Below are 14,192 nucleotides of genomic sequence, written 5' to 3'. Positions count from 1 at the left end.
AATTTACTGGGGGGAAAGCCAACCATACCAGTTGAAATAATGGTTTGGTCTATATCCCGTTGGACATGCATTCATAGGCTACACGTCCGTGAAATAAGGCCGATAAGCTGTCAACCCACAGACAAAGTTCCAAGATAAGAGAAACACTGCTCTTGCTCGTGCCACTTGTTTTATAAGAATCCAGAATGTCACTTTTGAAACACCTGCAACAGTCAGCAAGGTTGTTTGGGGAAAGTAGATGTTCTCTTTCATTGTCTCATTACTGCATATGCCTGTTCTTACTATAAAATATTAAGTATACAGTGCTTCCGGAAAGTATTCAGACCCCTTGAATTCTTCCACATTTTGTTATGTTACAGCCTTATTCTAAAATGGATTAAATAAATACAAATCCTGAGCAATCTACACACAGTAGCCCATAATGACAAAACGAAAACACGTTTTTAGAAATGTTTGCAAATGTATAATTTTTAAAAACAGAAATACCTTTTTTACTTAAGTATTCAGACCCTTTGTGATGAGACTTGAAATTGATCTCAGGTGCCTCCTGTTTCCATTAATTATCCTTGAGTCCACCTGTGGTAAATTCAATTGATTGGACATGATTTGGAAAGGCACACACCTGTTGATATAAGATCCCACAGTGGCACTGTCACGGTGAAACCTGGCACCATCCCTACGGTGAAGCATGGTGGTGACAGGATCATACTGTGGGGATGTTTTTCAGCAGCAGAGACTGGGAGACTAGTCAGGATCGAGGGAAAGGTGAACGGAGCAAAGTACAGAGAGATCCTTGATGAAAACCTGCTCCAGAGAGCTCAGGACCTCAGACTGGGGTGAAGGTTTACCTTCCAATAGGACAATGACCCTAAGCACACAGCCAAGACAACACAGGAGTGGCTTCGGGATAAGTCTCTGAATGTCATTGAGAGGACCGGCCAGAGGCCGGACTTGAACCCAATCTAACATCTCTAGAGAGACCTGAAAATAGCTGTGCAGCAACACACCCCATCCAACCTGACAGAGCTTGAGAGGATCTACAGAGAAGAATGGGAGAACTGCCTAAATACAGGTGTGTCAAGCTTGTAGAGTCATACCCAAGAAGACTCAATGCTACAATATTAATTGAATACATTTTTAGAATAAGGCTGTAGCGTAACAAAATGTGGAAAAAGTGAAGGGGTCTGAATACTTTCCGAATGCTCTGTATATATTAAAACGTATTATTATATTATTATTTGTGTTTTTGCTGCCTAGCCCCGGGAAGCTCCTGCATCAGTCCGTCCCTGTTCACCGTCCCTGTTCACCGTCCCTTTACACTATACCAGCAAAGTGTAGGGAAACCATTAGTAAGAGTTGTAAATAACCAGAGGGCGTGTTTAAAAATGACTTCTGGTTCCTCTCTTTTGCAGTCCACTCCATGTTGAAGTCTGCGTTCAACACAGTGGCCATGGAGAAGGAGAAGATCAAATCTGTTCTCTCAGACCAGGAGCAGTCAGAGCGGTCTGCCCAGGTCATCACCCTCAGGAAGTCTCTGTCACAGGTGAGACCGGCAGGTGTTCATTTAGAATTCTCCTTCTACACTACCCATTATCCTCCTGCACTGGGAACAGTCACTATAAATGGTTAATTGTGTTGTTTTTTTTTTGTCAGAACACACTACATCACCTTAAATATTCTGTGCAGTACTTGAAACATGAAATGTACTGGCTGGAGAGACGAGGGGTTTCAAAGGAATTGTTATGACTTTCATCACTGCTTGAGTTTGATTTCTATTTATTTGCGAATGGATAAATTTCATATAGTCACATAGTGAGACGAAAACAGAGCAGCCATGGTGTGTGTGTGTGTGTGTGGGGGGGGGGGGGGCTACAGTCATGATATGTGTAGAGCTGAATATGAATGTAGAGCTGTACAATATAGATCCAGTTGTAATGTTTATCTGTTTAGTTCTGTATTCCTCTCTACACCCCTCTCATCCAGCTGACAGATTAGTGATTGATTAGTATTTCTCCTCATTTCAGGCCCTGTCCCAAAACGCTGAGCTTAAAACCCGACTGGGCCGCATCCACTCTGAGTCGGTCCTGTCTGAACAAACAATCAGTGTGAACCTCATCACCAGTCCTGATGAGGTAGCTAGCTACGTCTTCTACTGGATCAAGTTGTTGTTTTGTTGTCATTGTCCCTGAAATGCAGGACACTTGCCATTGCAGTGCTGGGTGTGCTTATGGCAGCCAGCTGGTAGCTACCAGGTGACGTCAGGGAGAATAGTGATCTTGTGTGCTGTTTATCTCCTCTGTGGTGTTATACATCCTGTTGTAGAGCTGGACAAGTAACTTTAGTTAACTGGAAAACATTGTGTATCCTTTACTGCGTTTACCAATTAGGGTATTGATTCCTGTCCTTAAAGAAAGATGGTGCTTCCAGTATGTCTTGGCAGGTGAGCTCACTGATCATTAGTTGTGCTGAGCCTGACGTCAATGTAAATGGAAAAAAACAATGTGATCCTTCCAGGAATATAGGAAGAATAAAGTCTCCAATGACTGCTGGGTCTCCATCGTCGTCTCGCCACCTAAAGTCACTTAGTAAAAGACAATGTACTGATTGTGTTTCTCTGTTTCCTTAAAAAGGAGGGGGAGCAGAGGGGAATCCCTCTGACTCAACAGACGTCCAATGAGAGCAGGCTGTCGATGTCAGAGTCTGTGTCGGAGTTCTTCGACGCCCAGGAAGTGTTGCTGTCGGCCAGCTCGTCAGAGAACGAGGTGAGAGAGGGCTGGGGAGGGGGGCTCTCCAAACTAGAGGGGGGCACTCCAAACTAGATGGGGGCACTCTCCAAACTAGAGAGGGAGACTCTCCAAACTAGAGGGGGAGACTCTCCAAACTAGAGGGGGGGCTCTCCAAACTAGAGGGAGGCTCTCCAAACTAGAGGGGGCCTCTCCAAATTAGAGGGGGACTCTAGTCTATAATGCTGCTGGGTCCAGTCATGTCCTTTAACTGAGTCCAGTCATGTCCAATTCCTCATGAAACCAACTCCAGGTTTTCAATGGTACGCCCTTCTTCATGGATTTGACAGGGTCCTTCCTCCAGTCTGATGATTTGTCTGTTCTTAAGCCACAGAGTTGGCTTTTTTTCACTCACTGCCATGACAGACCCAATGCAATGAGTACCGAGCACCAGTCAATATGGCCCCATAAGAGCCATCACCCTTCAGGCCTATCTGGCTGCTCCCCAGGTGTGAAAACCAAGTGCTGCTATCTAGAGTTCTGCTGAAGGATTCCTCAACACGGAGATCCATCACCAGGCTAGAGCCAAACCCTCTGCCTCAGGTACCAGGTCCTATTCAAACCAGTAGAGTTCTGTTGGTCAATAAACCCTCTGCCTCAGGTACCAGGTCCTATTCAAACCAGTAGAGTTCTGTTGGTCAATAAACCCTCTGCCTCAGGTACCAGGTCCTATTCAAACCAGTAGAGTTCTGTTGGTCAATAAACCCTCTTCCTCAGGTACCAGGTCCTATTCAAACCAGTAGAGTTCTGTTGGTCAATAAACCCTCTGCCTCAGGTACCAGGTCCTATTCAAACCAGTAGAGTTCTGTTGGTCAATAAACCCTCTTCCTCAGGTACCAGGCCCTATTCAAACCAGTAGAGTTCTGTTGGTCAATAAACCCTCTGCCTCAGGTACCAGGTCCTATTCAAACCAGTAGAGTTCTGTTGGCCAATAAACCCTCTTCCTCAGGTACCAGGCCCTATTCAAACCAGTAGAGTTCTGTTGGTCAATAAACCCTCTGCCTCAGGTACCAGGTCCTATTCAAACCAGTAGAGTTCTGTTGGTCAATAAACCCTCTTCCTCAGGTACCAGGCCCTATTCAAACCAGTAGAGTTCTGTTGGTCAATAAACCCTCTGCCTCAGGTACCAGGTCCTATTCAAACCAGTAGAGTTCTGTTGGCCAATAAACCCTCTTCCTCAGGTACCAGGCCCTATTCAAACCAGTAGAGTTCTGTTGGTCAATAAACCCTCTGCCTCAGGTACCAGGTCCTATTCAAACCAGTAGAGTTCTGTTGGTCAATAAACCCTCTGCCTCAGGTACAAGGTCCTATTCAAACCAGTAGAGTTCTGTTGGTCAATAAACCCTCTGCCTCAGGTACCAGGTCCTATTCAAACCAGTAGAGTTCTGTTGGTCAATAAACCCTCTTCCTCAGGTACCAGGCCCTATTCAAACCAGTAGAGTTCTGTTGGTCAATAAACCCTCTGCCTCAGGTACCAGGTCCTATTCAAACCAGTAGAGTTCTGTTGGCCAATAAACCCTCTTCCTCAGGTACCAGGCCCTATTCAAACCAGTAGAGTTCTGTTGGTCAATAAACCCTCTGCCTCAGGTACCAGGTCCTATTCAAACCAGTAGAGTTCTGTTGGTCAATAAACCCTCTGCCTCAGGTACCAGGTCCTATTCAAACCAGTAGAGTTCTGTTGGTCAATAAACCCTCTTCCTCAGGTACCAGGTCCTATTCAAACCAGTAGAGTTCTGTTGGCCTATAAACCCTCTTCCAGCAGCCAACTGTACTGCATTAGAGGCCATTACTACCAACAGCCACAATCTGCTATTCTCTGGTACCGTCAGTAAGATCATTGTATGTTACTATATATGTAAAGTGGAAATGCTGCAGTGTCTCATCTTGTGGTGACTGCAGAAAGAGAGAGAAGAGATAGCAAGCACTGACGGCAGTTTGCTAGTCACTGGCAAAATGCAGTGTGTGTGTGTACTGTACTGTACTGACTCAGTGGCTCTGTTGTCTTCCTCTAACCCTCTAGGCCTCAGACGATGAATCATACGTCAGCGATGTGAGTGATAACATTTCAGAAGACAATGCCAGTGTGACTGATAACGTCTCCAGACAAAGTAGGTCCTCCTTAGCTTTCCAAAAATGCCTCTCCTTCCATTACAGTGTGTGTGTGTGTGAGGGGAGGGGGGGGGGGGGGGGATTGACCTTGCAGGCCTCACTGTGTGCCAACAGCTGCACTCGAGGCTTATGAAAGCTATCAGTGTGAAGTGCAGGAATGCCTTTATCTTCTATTCTAACCCTTCATCCTTCGACTATGTTTGATTCGTGAACTACCTGTGGCTACGATGAGAGGCAAGGATTAGGATTTGACGAGGCCTTGTAGTTCAGACAGTCATCAGTCCCGATGATGGTCCGTGACAGTACTGTACTTTCTTCTGGTTTCAGTGCCCAACGGAGACCTGGCTGGAAGTGCCTTCCGTAACGGGCGTCGCCCGTGTCTCCCCGCCCCCTCGCCAGACTGCAGCAACATCAACCTGTGGAACATCCTGAGGAACAACATAGGGAAGGACCTGTCCAAGGTGTCCATGCCTGTGGAGCTCAACGAGCCCCTCAACACCCTGCAGCACATGTGTGAAGAGCTGGAGTACACTGAGCTACTAGACAGGGCTGCCGATACGGAGGACCCTTATGAACGCATGGTACGGCCCAAGTACTCACCTCTGTGTATGAAGGCATGGTACGGCCCAAACACTCACCTCTGTGTATGAACGCATGGTACGGCCCAAAGACTCACCCCTCTCAGTATGAACTCATGGTACGGCCCAAAGACTCACCCCTCTGAGTATGAACTCATGGTATGTCCCAAAGACTCACCCCTCTGAGTATGAACTCATGGTACGGCCCAAAGACTCACCCCTCTGAGTCGTATAAATCTTCATGATTACAGTTCTGAAAAGGCCACCAGTATAACTCTGCATTCTCTACCACCACAAGCTATGACAAAATGGCACATTACTGTAACTCTTAGTGATGATGTGACCCAGTCAACCAGCTAACACAGAGGAAACATACCACAGAGACTCATCAGATGATGTAAAACCTCTTTATATTAGGATGCATTAGCAACCATAGACATTACCATCACTGACCCATACAGCGTGACCCAGTGTCTCCCACCACTGACCCATACAGCGTGACCGAGTGTCTCCCACCACTAACACATACAGCGTGACCCAGTGTCTCCCACCACTAACCCATACAGCGTGACCCAGTGTGTCCCATCACTAACCCATACAGCGTGACCCAGTGTCTCCCACCACTAACCCATACAGCATGACCCAGTGTCTCCCACCACTAACCCATACAGCGTGACCCAGTGTCTCCCATCACTAACCCATACAGCGTGACCCAGTGTCTCCCACCACTAACCCATACAGCGTGACCCAGTGTCTCCCACCACTGACTCATACAGCGTGACCCAGTGTCTCCCACCACTAACCCATACAGCGTGACCCAGTGTCTCCCACCACTAACCCATACAGCGTGACCCAGTGTGTCCCATCACTAACCCATACAGCGTGACCCAGTGTCTCCCATCACTAACCCATACAGCGTGACCCAGTGTCTCCCACCACTAACCCATACAGCTAGTGTAACGGATGTGAAACGCTAGCTTAGTTAGCAGTGGTGCGCGCTAAATAGTGTTTCTATCAGTGACGTCACTTGCTCTGAGACCTTGAAGTAGTGGTTCCCCTTGCTCTGCAAGGGCCGCGGCTTTTGTGGAGCGATGGGTAACGATGCTTCGAGGGTGACTGTTGTTGATGTGTGCAGAAGGTCCCTGGTTCGCGCCCGGGTATGGGCGAGAGGACGGTCTAAAGTTATACTGTTACATATGTTTTATGTAGTTTGTGTATTATTTGTATTTGTTTTTGATCGTGTTGCCGTTTCTCTGCTACAGGCCATTATGGCAGCGTTCGTCATCTCAGGATACTCCTCCACGTACTACAGAGCGGGAAGCAAGCCATTCAACCCTTTACTGGGAGAGACGTATGAATGTATCCGTGAGGACAAGGGCATGTGTTTTATCGCTGAGCAGGTAGGTTCCCACAGTACTGCATTTTTAGATTATAATGAATGGACTGGGTGAACCCTGATCCTAGATCAGCTACTCCTATGAATACAGGCTCTGGTATTTACCAATACCTTAACCCCCCATACGGTGTATACGTTCTCAAGAAATTAATAAATACTGTACATGTCCCTAAACAAAAAAACAGGGTCAAATGTAGTCTCTATAGACAGACTGGTTGCCTCCCACAATGTACCATTGTTCCCTTGGTACCATTGTTCCCTTGGTACCATTGTTCCCTTGGTACCATTGTTCCCTTGGTACCATTGTTCCCTTGGTACCAGTGTTCCCTTTGTACCATTGTTCCCTTGGTACCATTGTTCCCTTGGTACCATTGTTCCCTTGGTACCATTGTTCCCTTGGTACCATTGTTCTCTTGGTCTGTGATTTCTGTGACCAGGTCAAATGTGCCCGTTCTCTTCCATGCACTGGAGTCGGTAAGGTCCATTTATAACTAACATGAGCTGCAGGTTGCAGTATTGTAATGTGCTGCAGACTGATCCTGTCAGGTCTGTAGGCTTTCAGAGTGCTTAAAGAAAGACTGTGTCCCAGTCTGCTGCTAGAGTAGGTCCAGGGTCAGATCCAGGGTCCAGGGTCAGGTCCAGGGTCAGATCCTGGGTCAGATCCAAGTCCAGGGTCAGATCCAGGGTCAGGTCCAAGTCCAGGGTCAGGTCCAGGGTCAGATCCAGGGTCAGGTCCAGGGAAGGCTATCATTCTGCCCTCTTCTCTCTCTTTATGATAGGGACCCTGTTGTTGTCATCTCTCAGCTATTCTCCCTGACCTGACTGACTGAATCATTGAAAAGTGAAAGACTAAAGTTACATACATGGGATGCTTTAGTGAATTTCAGAATGTCTGGAATAGAAAAGGCAGAAATAAAACAATTCTATAAACATTTGCAGCCAGTCATCCAAAACATAGCCCTATGCAGTCGTTAAATTCCTATAGAAGGTGGCAAAGGCTGAGGATGTGTGTTCAACATCTGACTGGCCTGACTGAACCTGACTGACTGGCCTGACTGAACCTGACTGACTGAACCTGACTGGCCTGACTGAACCTGACTGACTGACCTGACTGACTGGCCTGACTGAACCTGACTGACTGAACCTGATTGACTGGCCTGACTGACTGGCCTGACTGAACCTGAATGACTGGCTCGACTGAGAACCTGAATGACTGAACCTGAATGACTGGCTCGACTGAGAACCTGAATGACTGGCCTTGACTGAACCTAGTTTGCACTTAGCCTCAGTGCTGGCGTTAGGTGTTACTGGTTGCCCAGTCCGCATGATAGTCACGATATAATGACTCACCCTCTTCTTCTCACAACACGTTTTAGAATGGTTCTAGAATGAAGTGGCTGCTTTTGTATCTGGACTTAAAATGAATTCCTCTAAGAGGCAATAATCTAGCAGTATTGTCACTGATGTTATGACGTTTGATTATCTCTTGAAGGTGAGCCACCATCCACCCATATCAGCTTGTCACGCTGATTCCAACAAGTTCACCTTCTTGCAAGGTACGTTACCTGTTGAATTACAGTGTCACACGCGCACTTCCTCAATGAGGTCATGGTTTTTCATTTTGCATCAAGATGGTACATTGATGGTTAATTCTGCCGATCTTCTTCTCAGACGTCAGATGGAAAAACAAATTCTGGGGGAAATCAATGGAAATCCTCCCAATTGGCACCGTTAATGTTATCCTTCCAAGGTAATCCACACACACGTGCGCACAAACACACACACACACACACACACACACACACACACACACACACACACACACACACACACACACACACACACACACAGTCTGACATCCTCAAGACATATCCCCACTGTCACTTACTATAGGAGGTACATCCATAACAGTGGCCTTACCTTCTTGAAGCCTTCAGGTCCCTGCTAGCCTTCCCCTGCCACAGTCATCACTCCACTCTGGGTCCCTGGAAGCTTTACAGAGCTACTGTACGCCCTATTAAAGTGCCCCTTGACAGGGTTTGGGAGGGGGAGCTGTGGGAAATGAATCACTTAGACAGAAGAGCGGGAAGGGATGTGTGAAGGTTGCTGAATAAGCACATAGATTATAGTACATCGTAAGTGTCTGTGCCTCAGAAAATGAGATTCCACAGGCCCTGCTATTTAGCTTGTGAGACCTCTAACACTCTGTGTGATTATGTGGCCCGCTTATCATCTTTAAAGACACAGACAGACTTCATAACTGTCATGTGATTACTGTAGATATCTTGACTGCTGCTGTTGTGTCGTTCAGCTTTGGGGACCACTATGAATGGAACAAGGTCACCACCTGCGTGCACAACATCCTAAGCGGGAGAAGGTGGATCGAACACTACGGAGAGATCACCGTTAGAAACACCAAAAGCAGCGCCTGTATCTGCAAACTTACCTTCGTCAAGGTAAAGACATTGACAGCATTCATTAGGCACCTCAGTTGCACTTATGTGGTTCCTGTTAAACACAACCATGGGGAAGGAAGTCCTTATCGCCACAGATTAAGCTCACCTGGGTTTCTGAGGTCTTCTTCTGGAAGGTGTTTCTAGCAACACTACCAATGCATGCGAAGGGAGGTGTTAAGAGAGAATGGCGGCTTTAAGGGACCTCCATTGCAATTTTCTTGACGGTGAACTCGGCTGTGGAATAAGTCCCATAAAATCACTATGAAGTCCAAAGACAATTATGTGCTGAGAAATAGCCATCCCTGTTGGAGCGTCTATCACATATCTTGGCTGATTGTAATTTGGACATTTTCAATATTGTCTATATTGTTTCCTTGCTAGTGGATGATGGATGTTATGTATCTTATGATCACAATGTTACTGTTGTCTCATTTGGCTTGTAGGGAAATTACTGGAGTTCTAATGTGAATGAGGTTCAAGGGTTTGTGATGGACCAAGAGGGGAAGGTGGTGCGTCGGCTGTTCGGAAAATGGCACGAGGGCCTTTACTGTGGAGTCCCGCCCTCTGCCAGATGCATCTGGAGGCCAGGTAAACTACCAGTGTGAATTTTGGCAGCTATTTTTTGATTTTATCTTAAAATTCCTTTTAGTCTTAGTCACATTTTAGTCATTTCATCCTTCCTTAGTTTTAGTTATTATCAGTCGACTAAAACTATTTTAGTGTAGTTTTAGTCACAGACATTTTAGCCACATAATAGTTTTTTTTCTATTAAATAATTAATATTTAGGCTACCTCTAACTTCCATCTTGTGCACATTCAGATAGCCTTGTCCAACTAGACCCATGAATACTTTAGCTGGAAACGCTGATATTGTGGCAGATTGGAACCAATGCGGCTGTGTAGCCTAGTGGTTAGAGCGTTGGACTAGTAACCGGAAGGTTGCAAGTTCAAACCCCCGTGCTGACAAGGTACAAATCTGTCCCTGAACAGGCAGTTAACCCACTAGGCCGTCATTGAAAATAAGAATTTGTTCTTAACTGACTTGCCTAGTTAAATAAAGTAAAAAAAATAATAAAAAAATTAACCATATAGGCTACAAAGCCTTGGCTACAGGTTAAACAATTTACGGCTGATTTCTCTCCCCGTCATACCTGTCAAGGAGGGTAAATTAAAGTGGTTTCCTTGAAAAGGGGAGAATTTCAGCTTTTCAAAATCTATTACTGTACTCCTTATATTCAACAAATAGCATTTGTTTTTCCCATAGGACAAAAGCAACAGCAACTTGATGAGGACTTGTGAGGCGTCTATATCTCAAACTAAACACTCTAATGTACTTGTCCTCTTGTTCAGTTGTGCAACGGGGCCTCCCACTCCTCTTTCTATTCTGGTTTGAGCCAGTTTGCGCTGTTCTGTGAAGGGAGTAGTACGCAGCGTTGTATGAGATCTTCAGTTTCTTGTCAATTTCTCGCATGGAGTAGCCTTCATTTCTCAGAACAAGAATAGACTGACGAGTTTCAGAAGAAAGGTCTTTGTTTCTGGCCATTTTGAGCCTGTAATCAAACCCACAAAAATTGATGTTCCAGATACTCAACTAGTTCAAAGGCCCGTTTTATTGCTTCTTTAATCAGAACAACAGTTTTCAGCTGTGCTAACATAATTGCAAAAGGGTTTTCTAATGATCAATTAGCCTTTTAAAATTTTAAACTTAGATTAGCTACACAACATGCCATTGGAACAGAGGAGTGATGGTTGCTGACAATGGGCCTGACATAAGCCTATGTAGATATTCCATTAACAATCAGCCGTTTCCAGCTACAATAGTCATTTACAACATGAACAATGTCTACACTGTATTTCTGATCAATTTTATGTTTTTTTAATGGACATAAAAAATACAATTTTCTTTCAAAAAACAAGGACATTTCTAAGTGACCCCAAACTTTTGAACAGTATGTATATGTATGGTTTTTCACTGACAAATAAAATTGTTTAAATCAATCAATCCAAAATATGCAGCGGACATTTGATGAATGGCATCTATTACAAAACAACAAGCATTTTAATGACACGCAGAATCCATTTCCTGTTTGTTGAGATTGACATAGTCTATTTATTGTGGTGTTGAAAACACAAACCAGAGATATTGGGAGTGCCCAAAGTCGCTATTGTTTATTGGTTGCGTGGTGCATTGGCACAGAAACCTGTCGGTGATAAATGTGTTGCATATATTTGAATAAATATGGCATCAAAATATTGAACATGTGATTTCTTCCTAGCTGATCATTGTCTGCAGCCGACTCTGATCGTAGTGTAATGAAACAGGCAGGGAGAGTGAGCTCGTCTGTGATGGTCGGTGAAACCTCACCCTTCTGGCCCGTAGCCCTGCGTGGCATCGACTGTGCCACAAAAGCTGAAGCGGCAAAGTCGATATCCACATTTAGAAACACAAGGTCGCTACAGCTATTGTTATTTGTGTTGTTAAACATTATTTTGAGTTAATTCAATGAGGGGGGAGGGTGTTCCATGTATTTGATTTGCTAAGAGGAGGGTCGTGTAAAAATATGTTTTTATGTTGGGGAGGGAGGGGTGCATTTTTTTATGGCACCTTGAGTTGGACCAGCCACTCCCCAGTAAATTCCGATCTGTCCCTTATTATTGTTTCTAGTTGAGGTTAGACCAGGTCTCTCTTGGAAAAGAGATGTTATCTCAATGAGAAAAATCTGTATAAATAAAGGTGTCCTGGCTTCACATCAGTTCAAAAGATGGACAAAAGAAAGCTGTGTGGGAGAACTGGGCAGAGCAGCTCAATCAGACCAGGCAGCTGAGAGGATTGCATGAGATATTTTTCACGCGTGTCTATGCAGTAAGACAAAACAGATGAAGAGAGGAGCTTCATGGCAAATGAAATGTCCATTAGTCTCACGAGGAATTCTCGTCTCGTCACGTTTTCGCCAACTAAAACGAAAAGTAATTTGTAATAGTTATCGTTTTTTTTTCTCCCCCAGGGTGTCTCGTCATAGTTTCAGTCAGGAAAAATAGGTAGTTGACGAGTATTTTCCGTCATAGTTACTGTTGACGAAAGTAACTACGTCAATCATACTGTTGCTATGCAGGATAGATTGTTGCTTCCATCAATATAATTGTCTGCATTTCAAAAAAAAAATAAAAAGAGGAAAAAAAAATAACTTTGAACTGATTCTTGAGCCGTGTGATGTCATGTGTTCCTTCCTCAGGCTCCATGCCCACAGACTACGAGCTGTATTATGGCTTTACCAGGTTTGCCATTGAGCTCAATGAGCTTTGCCCTGAGATGCAAGACCTGCTACCACCCACAGATGCCCGCTTCAGACCCGATCAGAGGTAGAAACGTACAACCGTTGCGCCATCACACTTTCAGCTACTGTGCCTAGAAGACTGTATGAGAAATGCACTGTGTGCTACCTACTGCTGCCACCTGTTGAGATAAGGTGGAGCGGTACCAGTAGCATACAGATCGGACTGGATGAACCACTGAACTAGCACACCTTTATTGTCATGAACCTTGACCTGGAGGCTAGTTGAACCAGCTGCCAAATCAAAATTGACTATATCGTAAAAATTTATGAAAACAAAAATGTGCTTTTTGGTCTAAATTTAAAGCAAGGGTTAGGCATTAGGGTTAGCGGTGTAGTTAATGTTAGGTTTAAAATCAGATTTCATAACTTTGTGGCTGTGCCAGCTAGTGACCACTCTGCAGAATTGCCTCCTGGGTAAGATTCATGACAATAAATGCCAACCAGCACAATGCAGCTGTTGTTGTGGTCTGATAAAGATTTACAGAAGGGTTGATTAGTGAAGCTCTAAAAAGGACTAAAAGCTAGTTTTACATCTGAAATAAGAGGATGAGATAGTATTTGTATGGTTACATATGTTTACAAGCTTTATGTGTATTTCCCTGATGAGTGACGTTTGACAGTATATTCGACTCATAGGGATGTTGTTTCTCTACATTAGACACCTGGAGGAGGGGAATGTGGAAATGGCAGCCTCAGAAAAGCAGCGTATTGAGGACATGCAGCGCACCAGGAGGAAGTGGCAAGACGAGAACGACATTAAGCATGAACCACGCTTCTTCAAGTGAGTAAAGAGGCTAGATGGTCATTTACAAGGACATACTGTATTCCCCAGGCCAGGTTAGTGGGGGAAACACGGTAGGTTGGGAAGGTCTCCCCCAGGCCAGCTTAGTGGGGGAAACGGAGGGTAGATTGGGAAGGTCTCCCCCAGGCCAGCTTAGTGGGGGAAACAGGGTAGATTGGGAAGGTCTCCCCCAGGCCAGCTTAGTGGGGGAAACGGAGGGTAGGTTATGAAGGTCTCCCTCAGGCCAGCTTAGTGGGGGAAACAGGGTAGGTTGTGAAGGTCTCCCTCAGGCCAGCTTAGTGGGAGAAACAGGGTAGTTTGTAAAGGTCTCCCTCAGGCCAGGTTAGTGGGGAAAACAGGGTAGGTTATGAAGGTCTCCCTCAGGCCAGCTTAGTGGGGGAAACAGGGTAGGTTGTGAAGGTCTCCCTCAGGCCAGCTTAGTGGGGGAAACAGGGTAGGTTGTGAAGGTCTCCCCCAGGCCAGGTTAGTGGGGAAAACAGGGTAGGTTGTGAAAGTCTCCCCCAGGCCAGGTTAGTGGGGAAAACAGGGTAGGATGGGAAGGTCTCCCCAAGGCCAGCTTAGTGGGAGAAACAGGGTAGTTTGGGAAGGTCTCCCCCAGGCCAGCTTAGTGGGGGAAACGGGGGGTAGGTTGTGAAGGTCTCCCCCAGGCCAGCTTAGTGGGGGAAACAGGGGGAAGTTTGGGAAGGTTTTCCCCAGGCCAGCTTCGTGGGGGAACTGGGTAAGTTGGTTAGGG

At 45.5% G+C, this 14,192-nt stretch overlaps 1 protein-coding gene across 1 annotated transcript in view; it reads left to right on the top strand.

Annotated features, from left to right (window-relative positions):
* The window catches only part of LOC139380334 (oxysterol-binding protein-related protein 6-like), a 70,128-nt gene that overhangs the window by 55,088 nt on the left and 848 nt on the right, over nucleotides 1-14,192 (top strand). The window contains exons 11-22 of the mRNA XM_071122949.1: nucleotides 1,413-1,543; nucleotides 2,025-2,132; nucleotides 2,631-2,762; nucleotides 4,804-4,891; nucleotides 5,220-5,473; nucleotides 6,733-6,870; nucleotides 8,359-8,422; nucleotides 8,538-8,616; nucleotides 9,178-9,322; nucleotides 9,766-9,910; nucleotides 12,556-12,682; nucleotides 13,316-13,438. Of these exons, the coding sequence (XP_070979050.1) occupies nucleotides 1,413-1,543; nucleotides 2,025-2,132; nucleotides 2,631-2,762; nucleotides 4,804-4,891; nucleotides 5,220-5,473; nucleotides 6,733-6,870; nucleotides 8,359-8,422; nucleotides 8,538-8,616; nucleotides 9,178-9,322; nucleotides 9,766-9,910; nucleotides 12,556-12,682; nucleotides 13,316-13,438 (1,534 nt within the window). The remainder of the gene's footprint in view (nucleotides 1-1,412; nucleotides 1,544-2,024; nucleotides 2,133-2,630; nucleotides 2,763-4,803; nucleotides 4,892-5,219; nucleotides 5,474-6,732; nucleotides 6,871-8,358; nucleotides 8,423-8,537; nucleotides 8,617-9,177; nucleotides 9,323-9,765; nucleotides 9,911-12,555; nucleotides 12,683-13,315; nucleotides 13,439-14,192) is intronic.

Source organism: Oncorhynchus clarkii, chromosome 22 (assembly GCF_045791955.1).
Source record: "Oncorhynchus clarkii lewisi isolate Uvic-CL-2024 chromosome 22, UVic_Ocla_1.0, whole genome shotgun sequence".
NCBI lineage: Eukaryota > Metazoa > Chordata > Actinopteri > Salmoniformes > Salmonidae > Oncorhynchus > Oncorhynchus clarkii.
This window is presented reverse-complemented; position numbering and strand designations above follow the sequence as displayed.